Genomic DNA, 22,238 nt, shown 5'->3' with positions numbered 1-22,238 from the left:
CAAAACAATGACGATTAAATCAGCACTGAAAACATCAGGCTTCCTTCGTAGTCGACTACAGCGTTAATTCCGTCAAAACGACGGAACGATTGCACAACTGAGACAAACGGAAACCATTTGCACCGGATCGTCACCATTGAAATCAATGGTGATGCAAACGGAAACCTATGGTTTCTGTTTTTCTGTCAGGGCTCCGTTCTTACAGGAAGCTCAGACGGAACGCCAGAACGGAACCCTGACGCAGATGTGAACGAAGCCTTAATCGAATATTGCCAAAGTGAAATCGACAAATATTGGCAAGTTTAAAACAAAATATAACATTTGTTTTATTATTTAAAGACAATTTAAATAATCGCCTTTTAACAGAATTTACATTCAATATTTGTTTTTTAAAACATTCAAAATATTGAAGACAAGAATACCCCAATTGTCTACTAATATATATTACTAAGGATTGGAGCTCGTTTTTCTTTAATCAGAGCTATGATGTCTGACTTTTAACCCCTGACAGACACTTCCAGCTCTGCTTACCTGTGAGGGAACAAAGGATCGGGCATGTTCCGATATATTATGCATAGTTTCCAGTGTGTGTTCTGTATTTCTTCTATATCTTAATAGGTACGGTATGAAAAAAAAAAAAAGAGACAGGAAACGTTGCTGTTCCCATTGATGTGCCTGTAGTTTACCAAAAGTACCAATATGGTACCTGTACAAAGATTTTTTTAGTCTTCATTGATTTCCAGGGGGTAAAACTATAGAGCATCCAATGGGCTGTATACCATGTATGCGGTATAGATGCTGTAATACCATGATTTTTATTTTTTACGTGGCAGTACAAAAATACAACCTTCATAGGATAAAATGATCCCCATATTATGGATCTGTACGGTACAGAACTGATATGGCTCTGTAATATGGTTGGGACTTAAATATACAAAAACAGTCATGTTATATTTTTTTTGAGAAAATCTACTACAGAGAGTTAGCCTGGGGCCAGACAATATATGCAGCATGACATCAACCCCGTCTATGTGTATTCTTTGATTGCTCCATTTAGCTTAACAGTACAATATTTTTTTTTGTGCCGTTTTGGCTGATAGGAGAGCAGACCAGTCCCCATACTATGCTGTCTGATGACAGATCCTCCGCTTTAAGGGTAAGTTCACATGTAGCGTAAATACTGTGAATTTTCCGCAACGTATTTAATTGTACCTCAGAAACGTAACTCAGAAAAAAAATCTTATACTTACCCTGGATTCTGTGCTTCTTCGCCCAGGTCGGCCTCCTGGGATGATGATGTTTCATCCCACGTGACCACTGCAGCCAATCACAGGCTGTAGCGGTCACATGGGATAAAACGTCATCCCAGGAGGCCGGACTTCAGGTGTTCAAAAGGTAAGTATGGGCGTTTTTGTTTTTTTTCCCTCTGTTTTCCACAGCAGACATTCCGGACGAAAAACTGCACCACAATTTGGTGCAGTTTTTTCGGGCAGAATTCCCTGTGGCTGCCAGAATGGATACGCTGTTTAACTTTACGCAGCGTATCTGCCCTGTGTGAACTTACTGACTGTATGCTTCTGTATTTTTTTATATAGCATAATAGGGGTATAGCTGGGGGGGAGGAGGGGGTGCCAACAAGCCCTTCTGCCCTAGTCAGAGTATTTAATCCAGGACTAGGGCACCATACTTGTCCCAGGTGAAAGTCTATCTACGACTCTGATGTTTCGGTTATGTGGGCCGACGTTGCCTCCGCCACTTTGTGCTGCTATAAAGCTCACATAATCTGTGTGGGCAGCTGTATTGTCTGACACATTCTTAGACAATTGTGTATTAAGATGATCACATTAATGCCGTGCAGGATACAAGTGATTTTCCTGCGCCTGCACTGGCTCAGACAAACTACTTGTAGGAATTATTACTGAAAGCTGGTTATGTGTGTGCTGGAGGATTTGGGTTTAATACTGTAAAGCAGAGAAGGGCAAAATAATGAGAATTATAAAAATGCAGCGGCCAGTTGGACAAACCTGAATTTGTGATTATTAAAGGAAAAATCAAAGGAAAATTCCATTTGCTATTAGTATTGGACACCGGTCGCCCAACCAACAAGGATGTAGCTATAGACGTACGCAGACGAACCCCGATCCTGGTGCCTGACTGGTCCAAAATACATCTGTACTATAAATGGCACATGGTTGATGGGGGGCCATGTTCAGATTTTCAATTTGGGCCCTAGGGAGCTTTAAGTTACGACTACCAATACATTTTCTCCTGGGTCCCATTCCAGAGACCTTGAAGTAATTATTTTTTGGGAGTTATGTAAACATATATCATTTGTGTCATTCTCCGCCCCCGACCCTTGTTATGTATAAAAATATTTTTTTAAACTGTGAATGATAATGTAAAATTATTCAAGTGTTCCATTAAAGGGGTTTTCCCATGAGAGACATTTATGACATATTCACAGGATAAGTCATAAATTTCAGAGAGATGCGGGTCCCATCTCTGGGACCTGCACCTATCTCTAGAACAGGGGCCCCATTTGCTCTGTTCTGCTGCTGTGTGTTGCAGCTGAAGCAAGTGAATTCCGACCATGAAAAAGGTTATATGGTCGGGAGTTACGTAAACAGCGTAGCTCGCATTTTGTTGGAATGTGCTGTTCAAACTCTTGTGGTGTTTATGTGATCCATATATGTGGGGTTAGTGACTGCCTCCATTTTTTGATCTTGCACTCCTCCCATTCTGCGCTGGGTGATTTTAATTAGTTTAATGCTGGTTCCTACCATCCCCAGATATATGTAGGCTTAGTCCCAGTTCTGGGTGTATGTGCAGAGTAGGTTCCCACCTATAGAGGACGCCTTGTCATGGCAGGTGGGTTCACACAATTTGATCAAAATATGCTCTAAGAACCTCCCTATTGTAAGTAGATTTAGCAGTAATGCATATTTATTTATATTTAGCGGCTTAGGTGACATTGGTGTTCGCAGTCTGCGGTCGCCATTTTCTTGTGTGCTATATCCTGTGGATATGTCATAAATGTCTCTCATGGGAAAACCCCTTGTAAAGTCAAATTCTATCCAGAGCAACGATGGCCAACCTAATTGCCTCACAAGTAGTCAATGGCTTATCTAGGCAGTCATACAGTTAGGGTCCTCTTACATGGCCGTGTAAACGCAGATCAACAAAACAGGTCGTTGATCGGTGTTTGTTTGCTTCTTTCACAAGATCTAAGCATGGGGACGAGCGATCCTTACTACGATCATTCATCCCCATACATTTCCATCATGTTGGCAGCACATCTCCCTGTTTACACAGAGGGATGTGCTGCCGACATGGGTAATATTTCTTGCAGCATAAACAATACGATCAGCCGATGAATGAGCTCGTTCATTGGCTGATCGTTGCCCTGTTTACAGAGGGCTATGATCGGGAATGAGTGTTCTGTGAACGCTCGTTTGCCCGTTAATTGGCCAGTGTAAGGGCTGCGAGCGCAAAAACCACTTGACAGCTGCGTGTGTCATCCGTGTATGATGCGCGGCTGCGTGATTTTCGCGCAGCCGCCATCATAGAGATGAGTCTAGTCGACGTCAGTCACTGTCCAGGGTGCTGAAAGAGTTAACTGATCGGCAGTAACTCTTTCAGCACCCTCGACAGTGAATGGCGATCACAATATCGAGAAACCTGTTAAAAAAAAAGAAAAAGTTTGTACTTACCGAGAACTTCCCTCCCGGCCGTTGCCTTGGTGACGCGCCTCTCTTGACATCGGGCCCCACCTCCCTGGATGACGCCGCAGTCCATGTGACCGCTGCAGCCTGTGCTTGGCCTGTGATTGGCTGGAGCTGTCACTTGGACTGAATTGTCATCCCGGGAGGTCAGACTGGAGGAAGAAGCCGGGAGTTATCGGTAAGTCAGAACTTATTTTTTTTTTTACACGTTCATGTATATTGGGATCGGAAGTCACTGTCCAGGGTGCTGAAACAGCTTAACTCTTTCAGCACCCTGGACAGTGACTATCTCCTGACGTCGCGTACCGGAAATTTTTTTGCCGGGTTCGGCCAAAACGAGTTCGGCCGAACCCGGTGAAGTTCGGTTCGGTTGTCCGGGTTCGCTCATCTCAAAGACACTCCGTTTGGATGTTTGGAAACAGAAAAGCACGTGGTGCTTTTCTGTTTACATTCATCCTTTTGACAGCTGGTGCGCTGTTTCAGTCGGTTCGCATGGAAGTGCTTCCGTGCGACCTGCGTGGTTTTCACGCACCCATTGACTTCAATGGGTGCGTGATGCGCGAAATAAGCGGAGATATTGAGCATGTCGCGCTTTTTGCGCAGCGGACAAACGCTGCGCAAAAAGCACGGACTGTCTGTACTGCCCCATAGACTTGTATTGGTCTGTGCGTGGGGCGTGAAAACCATGCGGCCCGCACGGACCCAATACACGTTCGTGTGAATCCTCCCTAAAAGGGCCTTTAGTTAGTCCAAATTTACATACAGCACAATTGCCAATAGGTATACAATAGAATTTTGAATGCAGCTCTGGATGCATCTAGAGAAGACCTAAACTCAAAATAAATACAAGATAAGGAAACCAAAGCATTATACATACAATTAAATAACAAAGGAGACGTTACACTGAACTTACTAATAATACATTGTCATTTATAGATGCGTTTTATTCCGGGCAAACATCGTATATGTGATACCTTGGCTTGGTTGTATTTATTGATTTCATTACTGGCATTCTAGCTCTACACAGGTTTTTTTTAATCTCTCCAATATACCTCCGTTGTTCTAGGCATCGGGGTCTACACATAAACTTGGGGCCTTTCTCCAGGAGAGCTTCAGTGGGGCTGCGGTGTGCTGAAGTTTATAAAGCCCCCGAAGAGTTTACAGTATACAGCAGCTGTGATAGCGGCATTATTCTGAATACTGCTTACACCATGCCCCGGGGAGATCTACAGAATAAATCAATGATAACAAATGTATTACATCAGCATCTATAGGAAAGAAATATGGATTGCAATAGAGAACAGGACAATAATGCAGTATTTTGCTTTTCTGATGTCCAAAAAGCATTATTGGGATATTTTCGCTGTACCTGGGGAAGAGACCGGGGAAGGTGGGAGGTTGGTGTATGATGCGTTCATCGTCATTCACTATTTGTACTGTATCTGCTGATTCATATTAAGGTTCAGATTAGCGGATAACGTTGTATTCTGGCATACTATACTAATAGAAGGATAACAGGACTGGTTTTACGGGGGCAGCAAACTGAGCAATTGCCCAGGGCCCCGTTTTTCTAGTCAAGGACTCGACACCGAGGAACAATCTGAGATTGGATCATGTGCACCTTAAAGGGATTGTCCCACAAAACAAATGTATCCCCTATCCACAGGATAGGGGATACATGTGTGATCGCTGGGGTCCGGTCACGCATGCTCACAAGCACGACTGGCGCTCCATTCATTTCTATTGAGTTGCCAGAGACACAATCCGGACACAGACCCCGAAAGTCCCATGCTTCCCATGGATCACTTCGGGGGACATTCGGTTCCCCCGTTCTCCTTATCTCTGGGGGTCCCAGCAGTCTGACCCCCAGCGATCACGCATGTATCCCCTATCCTGTGTATAGGGGATACATGTGTTTTGTGGGACAACCCCTTTAACTTTCCTAAGCCATCAGGAAGTTTACCATTAATCTCTTCAATACTTAGGCATATTAGGGCACTACTATTTAGACATTGAGTGGCAATTTTATGTGGGTATTAAATATTACGTGGGCACTATATGGTAGAGTTGTTTGGATAGTGTATGGAGGTATTATTTAGGCACTGAAGTGCAGTATTATGTGGGCATTGTATGGAAGTATTTCTTTGTTTTGTTATGGGGCGGACACAGATAACTGAGGGGCCCTGTGCAAAAAGATTGTGTGGGCCTCCTTCTGCCACAATACACCAACCCCTATTTTTTGCGGTTATCTCTCTGGAAATAAGAGATGGCTAACTTCCCTTGTGGTCTAGGGCAATGAAGGGATTCATGATGACATCCCTGGTGGTCTAGGGCAGTAAATTGGTTATTGATAAAAGCCCTGGTGGTCTAGGGCAGTGAAGGGTTTAATGGTAACAACCCTGGTAGTCTAGGGCAGTGAAAGGATGACATCCATGGTGGTCTAGGGCAGTAAAGGAGTTCATGGCAAAATCCCTGCTAGTCTAGGGCAGTAAATTGTTTAATGATAACATATCTGGTGGCCTAGGGCTGTGAAGGGGTTAATGATGACATTCCTGGTGGTCTAGGGCTGTGAAGGGGTTAATGATGACATCCCTGGTGGTGTAGGGCTGTGAAGGGGTAATGATGACATCCCTGGTAGTCTAGGGCAGTGAAGGGGTAATGATGACATCCCTTGTGGTCTAGGGCAGTGAAGGGGTTAATGGTGACATCCCTGGTGGTCTAGGGCTGTGAAGGGGTAATGATGACATCCTTGGTGGTCTAGGGCATTGAAGGGGTAATGATGACATCCCTGGTGGTCTAGGGCAGTGAAGGGGTAATGATGACATCCCTGGTGGTCTAGGGCAGTGAATGGGTAATGATGACATCCCTGGTGGTCTAAGGCTGTGAAGGGGTAATGATGACATCCCTGGTGGTCTAGGGCAGTGAAGGGGTTAATGATGACATCCCTGGTGGTCTAGGGCTGTGAAGGGGTTAATGATGACATCCTTGGTGGTCTAGGGCATTGAAGGGGTAATGATGACATCCCTGGTGGTCTAGGGCAGTGAAGGGGTAATGATGACATCCCTGGTGGTCTAGGGTAGTGAATGGGTAATGATGACATCCCTGGTGGTTTAGGGCTGTGAAGGGGTAATGATGACATCCCTGGTGGTCTAGGGTAAATCAGTGAAGGGGTAATGATGACATCCCTGGTGGTCTAGGGTAAATCAGTGAAGGGGATAAGGAGTAAACTTATTGTACTGAAGGCTGCACAACTCCTTCTTGCTCCTCCATCTGTGACTACACTATTCAGACACACAGATATTGCTGCCAGCCAATCACAGAGCAGCTCAGTCAGTCATAGAGTCTTTGATTGGCTGAAGGTTTTGATGCAGTATCTGGGTAATCTATGAGAGACCCCTCGAGAGTGTCAGATATGTCTTTAGTTGCTAATGAATTGTTTGCACAGTAAGCCCCTCCTGGCCACAAAATAGTTCCCTCCACTGTATATTAGTGACTGTTATATGGCAGGTTCATTATTTTGCTTTGTAAAAACATTTTCCAGGGCCGTAGTGTCCGGTCCTGTAATTTCATGCTGTCTCCACACAACAATCATGGTTTCTGTATAGACTTATGATAATAGATACAAGGACTGAGCTAAAGGGGATGTCCAGGATAAGAAAAACATGGCTGCTTTCTTCCAAAAACAGCACCACACCTGTCCATGTGTTGAAGTGAATGGGGCTAAGCTGCAATACCACTCTGAACCTATTTACAGGCGTGGCACTGTTTTTAGAAGGAAGTAGCCATGTTTTTCTAATCCTGGACAACCGCTTTAAACCAGATACACCCGATGCTGGGAAGCCTCAGATGTATAATAATATTAGAATTGCAGCCAAATGTTAAAATATCAACTGTAAATCCTCGCCTCACCCTCTTCTGTCAAGAACTTAAAAATGTATATATTTATTTACCGTAATAATTTGTGACAATCTGAATAGACAGGACAAGGGGAAGTGTATTTAAAGAGGCTCTGTCACCAGATTTTGCAACCCCTATCTGCTATTGCAGCAGATCGGCGCTGCAATGTAGATTACAGTAACGTTTTTATTTTTAAAAAACGAGCATTTTTGGCCAAGTTATGAGCATTTTTGTATTTATGCAAATGAGGCTTGCAAAAGTCCAAGTGGGTGTGTTTAAAGTAAAAGTCCAAGTGGGCGTGTATTATGTGCGTACATCGGGGCGTGTTTACTACTTTTACTAGCTGGGCGTTCTGACGAGAAGTATCATCCACTTCTCTTCAGAACGCCCAGCTTCTGGCAGTGCAGATCTGTGACGTCACTCACAGGTCCTGCATCGTGACGGCCACATCGGCACCAGAGGCTACAGTTGATTCTGCAGCGGCATCAGCGTTTGCAGGTAAGTAGCTACATCAACTTACCTGGAAACGCCGATGCTGCTGCAGAATCAACTGTAGCCTCTGGTGCCGATGTGTCCTCGCTTGTCTGACACGATGCAGGACCTGGGGCAGGAGGTGAGTGATGACACAGCGTGATCTCTCGAGAACACGCTGTGTCTGCACTGCCAGAAGCTGGGCGTTCTGAAGAGAAGTGGATGATACTTCTCGTCAGAACGCCCAGCTAGTAAAAGTAGTAAACACGCCCCGATGTACGCACATAATACACGCCCAGTTGGACTTTTACTTTAAACACGCCCACTTGGACTTTTGCAAGCCTCATTTGCATAAATACAAAAATGGTCATAACTTGGCCAAAAATGCTCGTTTTTTAAAAATAAAACCGTTACTGTAATCTACATAGCAGCGCCGATCTGCTGCAATAGCAGATAGGGGTTGCAAAATCTGGTGACAGAGCCTCTTTAAGAAGATCTATTGGAAGACATTGAATACCAGTATATTAAAGAGGCTCTGTCACCAGATTATCAAACCCCTATCTCCTATTGCATGTGATCGGCGCTGCAATGTAGATAACCGTAACGGTTTTATTTAAAAAAAAACGAGCATTTTTGTCCAAGTTATGAGCAATTTTATATTTATGCAAATGAGCCTTTCTAATGGACAACTGGGCGTGTTTTCTCTTATTTCCAACTGGGCGTGTCTTGTGTTTGTAACATCTGGGCGCGTTTACTTGTTTTACTAGCTGGGCGTTGTGAATAGAAGTGTATGTCAGCATCATATGTCAGCATCATCCACTTCTATTCACAACGCCCAGCTAGTAAAACAAGTAAACGCGCCCAGATGTTACAAACACAAGACACGCCCAGTTGGAAATAAGAGAAAACACGCCCAGTTGTCCATTAGAAAGGCTCATTTGCATAAATATAAAATGGTCATAACTTGGACAAAAATGATCGTTTTAAAAAAACAAAAAACGTTACTGTTATCTACATTGCAGCGCCGAACACATGCAATAGGAGATAGGGATTTGATAATCTGGTGACAGAGCCTCTTTAAGGGCACATTGACTCATACTGGAAGTAGTGCGACAGGAAGCTGCAATGAGACCCACAATGCCCCTATAATAAAAGCAACCGTAGTGCCTCATATAAGAGATAGCCAGTGTCCCCATTCTGCCAGCCACAGTGCCTCAGGGAAAGAATCCTCATATGTGCAAGCTTGAGCCCTCATCCATTGTCACCATAAATGCCAGTCATAGTTCCCCCACAGTGCCCCATAAGTGCCAGCCACAGTGCCCCCTGCACAGTGAGATAGTCTCCTTAAACAGATCTGTCATCAGACTAATAGTCTAACGGCTGACTGGCATTAACAGCGTTTTACTAGCTTCTTCCATACTTCGCTGTGTGCTGATCCGTGAAGCTCAGACGATAATCAGCTGGTATAGAGGAACCACTTGATTCAAGAGGTACTGTCAAAATAAGTACTGCAGCTCCCAAATAATGTCCCATCAGAGGGTCCGGATATCATGATATTTTCCTATATGTAATGGTGTCCATGGTGTCACCCTCTTACACTTCCTTTGCTCACATCCGCTCTGCATTACCTGGTCATAAAAAATGCAAGATCTTTATCATGAGCGCGGGAGCCATTTGTGCTGCACAACAAAGATTTAACAAATCAGCATTTTCTTTATTGTCTTTAGTGGAGAGATGGGAATGCTTACTGGGAGAAAAGTATACACTAAATCCTGCATTTAACCGACCCGCTCCTACTGATCAGACACACTGCTTATCTTAAAGACCGTTCCTCCCGACGCGACCAAAAATGCAAAACCATGCAAAATAGCATGGCTTCGCAGCAAAAAAAAAATTTTGACTGCGACGTGTGAACCCAGCCTAATACAGAGCTCCAAATCCCCGACACAAAAATATATTTTTAGGGGGTTTTCAGTCCAAAAAATTGATGGCCTATCCTCAGGATAGGCCATCAATATGTGGTCGGTTGCGGTCCGACTCCCGGGAACTGTGCCGATCAGCTGTTTTGAAGGGGCCATACATCCCCTTCATGTGCTTCCCCTTCATTTCCACTGGCTCATGTGAATCATCAACACACTTGTAGCTGCGATTCACAGTATGGCCCTTTCAAAACAGCTGATCAGTGGGGGTGCCGAGAGTAGGACCACGACCGATCACATATTGATGGTTTATCCTGAGAATAGGCCATAAAATTTTAGGGACTGGAAAACCCCTTTTAGGCTATGTTCACACAGAGTATTTTGCAGGAGGAATATCTGCCTCAAAATTCTGTTTGGAAGTTTGAGGCAGATTTTCCTCTCCCTGCATGCCGATTTTCGCGCCGTTTTTCGCCCGCGGCCATTGAGCGCCGCGGGCATAAAACACCGCAAAATACGCTTTCTCTGCCTCCCATTGAAGTCAATGGGAGGTCAGAGGCGTAAACGCCCGAAGATCGGGCATGTCGCTTCTTTTTCCCGCGAGGCAGTTTTACTGCTCTCGGGAAAAAGACGCCGACGCCTCCTATTGAAATCAATGGGAGGCATTTTAGGGCCGTTTTTGCCGAGTTTTGCGACGCGGATCAAATACTCCGTGTGAACATAGCCTAAAGGGAATCTGTCAGCAGATTTGCCCCCCATAAATTCTTAACACTGCCACAGCCACAGCCACTGCCACTGCTGGGGAAACAAGTTCAGACTTACCCATGTTTATAATCATATACCAAGCTCCAACCGCTATAAAAAACATATTAAGAAATTATTAGGACAGAATTTTGGAGCTAATAATGACAAGATGATAAAAGTTGGAGTTTCACTAGAGCTGCCAACTTTTCCAGATATTTAATAGGTATATGTCTGGATAGATGTGGATGACTTAAAGATTGTTTAACTGCTGCCACTCCCTGTTTCTTACTTACCTCTCCACAATGTCCTCCTGCTCCTGGCCACTGCGTCACTCTATCATTCCTGGTTGGTTGCGCTCTCCATCGCCGCCGTTCCCCTCCTGCACAGCATAGTACGCACGCTGACCTTCCTTCTCTTAAAGGGCTAGTGCGCGTCTGAATATCCACCTAGCTTTCCAAGGGTATAAAGGCATCCTCCCTGCTTTTATTCATTTCATGAACAATTTGGTATCTTTAGCTTTGCTCGACCAACTGACCCTGCATACTGTCTGACGATTTTATGACTACGCCTGTGACTATGTGAAGTTGAGATCCCGGTATAGGAATTAAAGGGTGAATACCTGGCGTCCCTTTAGACTCCGCTCCCTGGTTTATGTCAAAACCCTTGGTGTCAAAGTGGGTTTACCCCATCCACAGGAGGACCTATGGCATTCGCACTATCCACGGGACCCATGACAGATTACCTCCAATTTCGTATGGAAGTTTTTTTCTCAAAGATACAAACATAATCCGGGAGAAAATAATCATGACTTGCACTATTACTTGTAGTATTATGGAGATATTCTCCACTAGAAGTATTCCTTCATGGGTACAACGAGGTGCCTCATAGAAGAATTATACTGCAACACAAAAAGTACCTTGTAGTCCATATTACAGACCCATAGGGACACCATGTACCACCGTACCGGGTCCATACACCACCGTACCGGGTCCATGCACAGAACTTTGCCCTTTGCATGGATCTATTGGGTGTGAAGGAGGGATCATTCATGTGTTCTCTGTTTTGGTCACATATGAGAGAACCTGATGTGGTGAGTGATGGGACGGCTGTCTCCATTTAGGTAGAATGAGATTTGGCCTATTAAAGGATATAGTTTCTAAGAGACAGCACTGTCAGCCCAGGGGAGTAGCTGATGACCTATAAAAGCCTGCAAAACTTTATAGTACAGGTTGTATTATTGAGTGAAAAAATTAATTGCCTAGGAGATCAAAATTCGCCTATGAACATGGAACCAAGGTGTCTCATTTAAACAAAGAATGGCGTTGCCGCAGTCTAGCGGGGATATGACTGGTCACTATAGAGGGTGCAGAGGTGGCAGTCGCCTTACCATCCTTTTTAAAAGTTCTTGTTATAGTTGATCCGGAGAACTTTCCTCAAGGGTTGTTCTGCATGATCTGGCGCAACTTAGTCTACTATAATGACGCCACTGAACGATGTGAATGCCAAAAACCCACCCTTCTCCCTTCTCCTCTCACACTTTGTCTTTCGAATAGCATTGTCTTTACCAGGTTGGCCTGATTTATTTTACAGATGAAGGTGTTTCTCAAGAAATATCGGTCTACAGAACCCGTAATCAACTTGCAGTGATTTAGAATCAGGACTTTGAGAAAAAGTGTCACTGATGTCTTGGTTGGAAGCGCCTTGTCTGCTCATTGGTCTAGTGCAGGGGTGGGGAACGTCTGGCCCGCGAGATCATTTGGTGCGGCCCGACCTCACTCAGATCGCCGCATACTCAGTACATGGCTCCATCTGCCCTCCTCCTTCTCCTGACCTAAAATTTAGAAACTTAGCTGAGGCCTAAATGTAGAAGTTTAGCTGTAGTGTAGACATAGGACCTGTCCTAAAAGCATGAAGTGAGGTCAGGTGACTAAAGTTGTTTTTTTCATCAAGGACATTTATGATATAACCATAGGATATGTCATAAATGTCCGATAGTGCGGGTGCCACCTCTGGGACCCGCAACTATCTCTAGAATGGAACCTATCTACCTCTCTGTGTTCCGGCTGATTTCAAACCATGAAGGAGAAAACAGAGTAGCTTGCTGAGCTACTCTGTTTCCGTAAGTCCCATAGAACTGAATAGTAGTTATGGAAACAGTGTAACTTGCATGCTTCGCTGCTTCCGTAACTGCCATTCACTACTATGGGAGTTACGGAAACAGCGTAGCTCAGCGACCTCAGCCGGAACACAGAGAGGTAGAATGGGGTTTAGGGGCTTCTAGAGATAGGTGCGGGTCACAGAGATGGGACCTGCATCTATCTAACATTTATGACATATCCTGTGGAGAGAGTAGCAATCTTGAGAATGTCTAAAGTAAAGGTCCTATTACACGGCCCGATATAGGCCGTAAAAACGAGCGCCAATCAATCAGACAGTTTGTTGGACAGCGCCCGTTTGCTCCTTTCACACGGAGCAATGATCGGTTATGTATGGGGACGAGCAATGGTTATCACGATCGCTAATTTGTGCTGCATAAACGATACGATCAGACAATGAATGAGCATTTTCTCGTTCATTGGCTGATCATTGCCCTTTTTACACCGGGTAATGATCGGGATTGAGCATTCATATGAACGCTCGTTTGCCCGATCATTGGCCGGTGTAAAGAATATAAAAATGTGGGCGTATCAAATACTGTAACAGCCAATGAGTATCATTATGCAATAATATAATCCGTAATAGTTTTATCTATACTGTTTTACTGCTTATGTGAACAATTTTTATGACACTACTAAATAACCCCAATAGATCGACACTGATGAAAGCGCCGTGAGAGTGAGAGCGACTGGGAACTGGGCCTGAGCAATGACTTCCAATGAGATTGATGCATTGGGAATAAATGGCTACAGAAGAGAAAAGATCACAACCGTGCATTACTGTTAATGGAGCAAGAGGCGACTGACTGCATGTTATCAATTATTAATATCGAGCATCATCAATGAATTATTTTACAGAATGTCAAATATGAAAAGTTGGGGCATATTGATTCTTCTTATGTGCACTATTAGTGGGACTTCAGCCATTTTATTAGCGATGCTCATGTTGAAGTGTTATTTTATATGACAAGAGGAATTCCATGTAAAATCATATTGTGACATGTTATAAAGTCTTAAAATGAAGGGAAGCTTTTCAATGCTCCTTGGAAATTTCTGCAACTGGGAATCTCTGATTCAACACCAGTCATGTCCACTGATTTAATATTATAGGTTAGAAGTTGATTATAGACACTCTTCCCCTTTAAGAAATTATATCTTCCCTGAATATTCCAAGCAAGTATCGCAAAGGAGAGACTAGAATTCCACGGTCCAAAATCAATACTACCGTTAATGATGTTGAGTTGTATAGGATCTAAATATGATTGTTATTATTATATTTATTGTTATTGAGGGAATTCTGAGTTAGTAGAGGGTAATCCTTCGTATGGAACCTCCATCTATTAGCTGGAGCGGAGAGCTGCTACATGTCTATACATTACACGGAAAGCCCATTGATTTTAAGAGGCATCACGTAATGCGATGTTTCCCCTGCGGGGGAGCTGCAGGGGAGTCGAACACTTGCTGACAGGTGACCTCTCTTCCCCCGACGATCGCAGCATTTCTGCTGCATATATTGTCCAGATCTGACAGTAAGGCTACGTCCACACAGGGCAGATACTCTGCGTAATGGTGCACACCGTATCTGCCCTGGCAGCCGCAGGGAATTCCAAATTATGGTGCAGTTTTCAGCCGGAATGTCCGCTGCGGAAAGCTGCACGTAAAACTAAAACAAAGCACATACTTACCCTCTGACGTCCTCCAGGCCGGCCTCCTGGGATGATGTTTTATCCAATATGACCGCTGCAGTCTGTGAATGGCTGCAGTGGTCACATCTGATGAAACGTCATCACAGGTGGCCGGCCTGGACAAAGAATGACAGAATTCTGGGTAAGTATAAGATTACTTTTTTCTGCGTTGCGGTTTTTGTGACAGAATCACAACTTTCCCGCTGCAAAAAACACATCTGCTATTTGTTTTGAGTTTTACCTCCTCATTGAATTCAATGGTGAAAACCCGCAATACAAAAGCAGTAATTACGCAGATACAATAGACATGCTGTATAATAAAATTCCCAACCGCAGGTCAATTTCTGAGCGTTTTTTCCGCTAATCATTTACACAACGTTTGGATGAGATTTGTTCAAATCTCATCCACTTTGCTGCTGCGGATTTTCCACAATGAAATATGTTGCGGAAAAATCGCAGTATTTACACAATGTGTGAACTTGGGCTAACTATTATTCTCTGGTCTGGGTGCTATCAGGTCCTGATGACGCCACCAGGACCAGAGGCTGTTAGTTGCTGTCAGACCTAAACACCCCCATGCAGCAGGCACACCGTATTCGCCAGCTTCGAGCAGCACAGCAATGTCCAGGTCTGACAGTTGCTAACATTATCTGGCCTGGATGCCATCATCGGGACCTAAACCAATCATGTCCCGATGAGGGCACTCGGATGAGACACTGTTAATAAAATAAATATAGTAAAATGTAAAAAATATATAAAAAATTAAGAAAAAAATGTAAAAAAAATAATACAATAAGAACAAAATAATAAAAACAATGAAAATTCCACCAAAAATAAAAAAAAAAGCCTTCCACCCACCATAAAAGTATATACCGCTGCAAACCCACACTCAGAATTAGACATAAACAAATTTTTCTTGCGCATCAGGTGTTGAGACATACAAAAATCACGTTCTTGTCGTGTAGAATGTACGTAACCCCAATTATATAATAATTACCCCAGCCACCAATTTTCAGATTTTTATGCCTTCACTAAAAAATGCCTATCTGGTTTATTTTCATGTACAGGGGCTGCAGCTAAAGTTTTGGAAGGAGATACATGTAAAACGAAAATATTGTCTTCTTCATTACCATTTTTCTCTAAATAAGGCTGGGTTCACACGACCATGTTACGTCCGTAATGTACGGAACGTATTTCGGCCGGAAGACCCGGACCGAACACAGTGCAGGGAGCCGGGCTCCTAGCATCATAGTGATGTACGACGCAAGGAGTCCCTGCCTCGCTGCAGGACAACTGTCCCGTACTGTAATCATGATTACAGTACGGGACAGTAGTTCCACGCAGAGGCAGGGACTCCTAGCATCGTACATAAGTATGATGCTAGGAGCCCGGCTCCCTGCACTGTGTTCGGTCCGGGACTTGCGGCCGAAATACGTCCGTCCTTTACGGACGTAATTAGTGTGTGAGCACATACCCTAATCATTATTTATCACCTATCCGCATTATAGGTGATAAATATCTGATCAGTGGGGGACCGATAGCTGGGACCCCCACCAATCATGAGAATGGGCTTACCTTGCCATTCCCATCAGCCCCATAGGAATGAATAGGGAGGTGACCGAGCATGCGCACTACCGCTCCATTCATTCCTATGGGGCTTCCAGGAACGGCAAGTTAAGCCCGTTCTCATGATCGTGGGGGTCCCAGTGGTTGATCAGATATTTATCACCTATCCTGTGGATAGGTGATAAATAATGATTATGGAAAACCCCTTTAAAGGGAATTCAGTCTTCAGGACAGACCCTTTTACGCCAGAATCACACACACAGTTTTGATGCAGTTTTTGTCTCAGGTTTTTGTAGCCAAACACAGGAGTGGACACAAAAGCAAGGAGATGCCTCAGTCTTTTCTTTGCACCTTTTCTTCCTTTTGGCTCTAATTCTGGCTTTGACTAAAAAAAACGGAGCCAAAAACTGCATCAAAACTGCGTGTGTGATCCTGGCTTTAAAGTGGTTTCCTCATAAGAGACAACTCCAGTCCATATTCTCTTCTAGGGCATATGGATGTCATATAGATGGTACCCACACCTGTTTTAGTGAGACAACCCCAATTTAGGGCATTTCCGAACTCACCTTCGAACTCACGTTTGGGGCACTGGTACAAACTGAATTACTTTGTATGCGGCCACATGGTCCCCTTGCCAATGTGCCAGGCAGAATGCCCAATCAGGCACTCGATTTTTTTGCTGTATGACCAATAATATCTCCTTTTTTATTGCAGTGACCTCCTGTCTTCAGACTACGTAGAAAGACATATCACAAAAGATGGAAGCACAGTAGAAATCAAAGTAAGTTACAGGTTTCCTGTTTTTTTGGAAAAAACGAATATTAAAGAGCAGCCGTCTGAAAATAATGGACCCTGAGTTGTCTTTATACCAATACAGAAATCTTATTTTGCTCGAACAGATGCCGGGTTACAACCACTGATGGCATTTATTACCTTACCCTAAGGTGGTGTTATTCAGCTTTTGTACTGCTCTATCAGTGTGTCAGTCTTCACTTTATATGTGGCATTCTATTCATAGATTAGGAAGATCAGGGTGAAAAGCTCTTTGTGACACTCAGATTGCTTGGTACTGCAATGCAGCTCTTCCAGAAGCAGAAATTGTAAAGGGTTATATGTGTCTGCTCCTAGGAGAAGTGATGTATCATACAAAACGCAGGGCATGAGGGGGTGCACGACTCAAGGAATTTGGACAATCTTCGTGGTTCTAGATCAGGATGAATGGATGGGTAATGTAGAAGGGGTAAATCATTGAGGATTCGGGAGAGCACGAACATCTACTTCTGACCTGTGATTAAAGGGTTTTTCCGGGAGGTAAAAAAAAAAAAAAAAAAAGTTTTTAACCCTAAGGGTATGTTCACACGGCCTATTTTCAGACGTTTTTTGGGCCATAAACGCCCCCGAAAAACTTCTAAAAATACAGAGGCTGAACGCCTCCAAACAGCTGCCTATTGATTTCAATGGGAAAAACAGCGTTCCGTTCCGACAGGGCGTTTTTTAAAAAAAACGGCCCGTAAAAAAACACCCCCAAAAAGTGCGTGTCACTTCTTGAGCCGTTGTTTTTCATTGCATCAATAGAAAAACAGCTCCAGAAACGTCCGTAAAAAAAAACGCCTGATGCATAAAAAGCGGTTGAAAAGAAGAGCCTGTTTTCCCTTGAAGACAGCGCCGTATTTTACATCCGTTTTTCGTTTGCCGTGTGAACATAACCTGAAAGTATTGAGCAGAGAAAGACGATTCATGTCTCATAACTTTTGTATTCCTTATAATACAGGAGGGAATGCTTTCACTGTTGCAGGTCACAGAAGCCTGAGGTGACTTCTAATATCCTTATCATTTATAATAGAGGGAACGTTATTACTTATGATGTACCCCTCAGCTGCTGCAGAGCCTCTTTTTTAAGATATGTGAAGAAATTCCTGTCCACTATTGATTAAATGATACGAAACACGCATTTTCATAAAGGTGTGCAGCAGCTGAGGTGTGTATTATGGTGTTCTGCAGCAGCTGAGGTGTGTATTATTATGTTCTGCAGCAGCTGAGGTGTGTATTATGATGTTCTGCAGCAGCTGAGATGTGTATTATGATGTTCTGCAGCAACTAAGGTGTGTATTATGATGTTTTGCAGCAGCTGAAGTTGTATTATGATGTTCTGCAGCAGCTGAGGTGTGTATTATGATGTTCTGCAGCAGCTGAGGTGTGTATTATGATGTTCTGCAGCAGCTGAGGTGTGTATTATTATGTTCTGCAGTAACTGAGGTGTGTATTATGGTGTTCTGCAGCAGCTGAGGTGTGTATTATGGTGTTCTGCAGCAGCTGAGGTGTGTATTATGGTGTTCTGCAGCAACTGAGGTGTGTATTATGGTGTTCTGCAGCAGCTGAGGTGTGTATTATGATGTTCTGCAGCAGCTGGGGTGTGTATTATGATGTTCTGCAGCAGCTGAGGTGTGTATTATGATGTTCTGCAGCAGCTGAGGTGTGAATTATGATGTTCTGCATTAACTGAGGTGTGTATTATGGTGTTCTGCAGCAGCTGAGGTGTGTATTATGATGTTCTGCCGCAGCTGAGGTGTGTATTATGATGTTCTGCAGCAGCTGAGGTGTGTATTATGATGTTCTGCAGCAGCTGAGGTGTGTATTATGGTGTTCTGCATTAACTGAGGTGTGTATTATGGTGTTCTGCAGCAGCTGAGGTGTGTATTATAATGTTCTTCAGCAGCTGAGGTGTGTATTATGGTGTTCTGCAGCAGCTGAGGTGTGTATTATAATGTTCTTCAGCAGCTGAGGTGTGTATTATGATGTTCTGCAGCAGCTTAGGTGTGTATTATGATGTTCTGCAGAAGCTGAGTTGTGTATTATGATGTTCTGCAGAAGCTGAGGTGTGTATTATGATGTTCTGCAGCAGCTGAGCTGTGTATTATGATGTTCTGCAGCAGCAGGGACACAGAACTGTATTATACACACCCTCAGCTGCTGAAGAACCTCTTTTTTTCTTTTCTTTTTTTTTTAAAGAGCGAGAACTACATGTCAATCAATCAATGGTTGACACAGGAGAAGGAACTCTACAAAAGAGATCTGTGACAGACTACTTCTACAGGAAGAGATAAGCAGTGTCTATGTAGCGCCGCTCATCTCTGTATAATAGTCACACTCTGAGATCAGAATGTGAGGTTTATACAAATATTATTTACTGTCAATGGGAAATTTCCATTCATGTGTATTATGTGACTATAATAGAAGTCACTGACACTATATTACATTTCCCCTGAAGGGCGGGCATAGAATAAAGTTTGAGACGATCTGATTTACAGACTTAGGGCCTGTTCACATCAGCGTTACAGTTCATTACTAAATTGTAGTAATAGAGAAAGTGGCAGTGGCCATATGTGCAACAAGGCGCCAGTCTCTTCAATGACCCAGTTTTCTTCTACCGAGTCTGTTTTGCATACAATATATTGGTTATTTTTGGCCACTTACCAGTCTTATGTTGTGAGCTAAAATTAACCCAGGAGAGATGTCACATCGCTGTAACTTCACTGGTTTACATAATTCAGGATCCGCCGAGAGATGATTTATTTTAGCATTGACCCTTTATAAACCATTTAAAGAGAACCTGCCGGCATATTCTCCCTTATGAAATAAGTATAATGGATTCTGCCAATCCTCTAAGCAGATGCTCAGAACTTTACTTATTATGTGCTACTTTTGAGACAATCACATGATAAATAAAGATCAGGTGTCGTATCTGGTCCTATCAGTGACAAGGATCAGGACCATTGGTAAGGGCGGGTACATCATGCACAAGGTGGTTCAGATCTGGGTGTATGCAGGATGGCTTAATTGCTACCTGAAGGGGACTTGGGACCACCTGATAGATGCCATTAGGTCGGGTAGTTTGAAAGCCTAGGGTGCCCCTGGAGTAGTGACCTAGTTGGCACTCAAACATCACTGGGGGACGGTAATCCCACTTCATTAGTAGGGTACACATGCACTTCTTCTTTTCCTCTATTCTAGCCCGACCTTCTGGCTACACTTCAGTATGAGGATATTTTATATTGCCAGCCATTAGGCATGGCACCTAGTTTATTTTTTAGATCACTGCGTTTTCACTTTGCATATGTGTTTGTCACTGGATTTGCCAGGGTGTCCCTCCTGGGGGTCTAGGGTGTGTGGGTGTCCATCAGGTTCAACCCCCTGCTACCTGGCTCCCCTTTCTGCAGGATGATTGGACGGGGGCCCTAGGCAGAAGCTGGAGCACAAATGGGACCCCCTGAGCTTTGGAGAGGGGCAGCTACTTGTCCCTTAACCTAACAGCGCCTTCTGGCTCAGAGGGTTGAGGAATAGGTTAAAGGGGCCCTTCTCCTTTTTAAGAGGGTGTGCGATATATATATATATATACTTGCTTACTTGCCTTGTGATTGACTAAAAAGTAGACAAGTTGATCCCGGACTCTTCTTGTTCTGGGACTTCACATGCCTAAAGTTCACCAATTCTATCGGATAAGCCAACTTATAAAATAGAAAAAGGTCACCATAAATAGAAGAGAGGGGACCCCATGACCCTTAGGACAATTCTCCACCCCTTGTTTGCTAACACTGTGGTTCCTCTGCACAGGTTCTCACCCTTCAGTAGCAAAAGGGATGGGACCATGCAAGGCTGGGCCCCCTCTCTCTCCAAAGGGCCCCTTAGCTGCGGCATCGTTTACCTCTATGGTATGTAAGTCAACAGTATTGCTTTCATAGTGGAGAAAATAGTGTTAGGTCTTTAAAACTGTATTGCACCCACAAATTATAATCTAACTGCACCATGTGAACCACGAGGTACAGTATGGATTCTACCTGTTCTGCAGTATGTGTGAGGATGAATTGCTGAGTGCAGCAAAGTACTCTCGATCTCTCCCAATATTGTCTGTTAAGGCAAGATTAGACAACCGAATATCCAACACTTTCTATTTTTGTGCCTTAAAGGAACACTCCGGGCAAAACTCATAAACTGTGTTATACCTAGTGCAGCGCCGGAGGGGGCGGTGAGGACATAAGGATGCTGGCTTTGGTCTTCTTTGAATCCTTGTGTCATGCACTGCCCCTCGGGCCCTGCACTAAGTAAAACACAGTGGATCAGGTTTGCCCGAAGTGTTCCTTTAAGCTTCACAAAAGCTTTTTTTCTGGCTACTTATTCAAGAAATTGCATCAGTTTCCGTAAGATAAAAATCTGAACTTCTACAGAACAGACAACAACTGATCTCAAAATATCATGTCATAGAAATAAATAGGATATACAGTTTTTTTTTATTATTACAGAAGGTGTATGAAAAAAAACAAAAAAAAAACACAATGTACGAAGCTGATAAAATATGAATAGAGCTCTTCTTAACAGGGTCGTAATAATTCCTTAGAAAATTTTTCTGCCTAATATTCCTGAATAAAATAGAAAGGTATTCACCCATAAAATCAGTAAAGGAGCCGCAATGTTCAACTATCTCTGCTGTTCCTTAATTCTGAGAATTGGTGGGGGTCCCGGCAGTTTGAATGAGGAAATGATGACATATCCTAGTGATTTGCCATCACTTACCGTAAAAAAAACAAACCCTCTATAAAGTGTTTTGATCTAAAACACAATTTTTTTTTGTCAAACCTGTGAAAGCGAAAAAGAAAAATCAAATTCCACGTGAAGCCACCCCACAAACCCCCCTTATACCAGTGTAAACGTCGCTGATATTTCTTGATGGAAAAGGTGGGAACCATTTATACGGGGTAATGAATCATTTCGGTTGGTGCAACTTTCAAAATACTTTTTCTTGAAAATTATTGTTACTTTTTCAGATACAGCTGCTTTGTATCCTGTATACAGAGCAGCTGTATCGTGAGCTGAGACCTGAATCCGTCAGGTCAGCGGCACTGACGGGTACAGTGTCACCGGATCTGATCCACCTGCTATTGCTCACATCTAAGCTCATAAAAAGTATTTAGAAAGTTGCACCAAACACACTGATCCACATTTGTATTAAAAAAAAACTAAAAATAAAAAAAACTATTTCAAAGCCTTTAAAGGGTTTTCTGGTTTAGAAAACCCATTTTAAAATGC

At 43.4% G+C, this 22,238-nt stretch overlaps 1 protein-coding gene across 5 annotated transcripts in view; it reads left to right on the top strand.

The window, feature by feature from the left end:
• The window catches only part of ADAM22 (ADAM metallopeptidase domain 22), a 250,695-nt gene that overhangs the window by 105,437 nt on the left and 123,020 nt on the right, over positions 1–22,238 (top strand). For all 5 annotated transcript variants that reach the window (XM_075827623.1, XM_075827625.1, XM_075827622.1 and 2 more), the window contains exon 4: positions 16,872–16,938. In XM_075827623.1, coding sequence (XP_075683738.1) covers positions 16,872–16,938 — 67 coding nt within the window. The remainder of the gene's footprint in view (positions 1–16,871; positions 16,939–22,238) is intronic.

The sequence above is a fragment of the Rhinoderma darwinii genome, chromosome 5, assembly GCF_050947455.1.
Source record: "Rhinoderma darwinii isolate aRhiDar2 chromosome 5, aRhiDar2.hap1, whole genome shotgun sequence".
Lineage (NCBI taxonomy): Eukaryota > Metazoa > Chordata > Amphibia > Anura > Rhinodermatidae > Rhinoderma > Rhinoderma darwinii.
The sequence above is the reverse complement of the archived record's forward strand: the minus strand, read 5'-3'. Positions and strand labels throughout refer to the sequence as shown.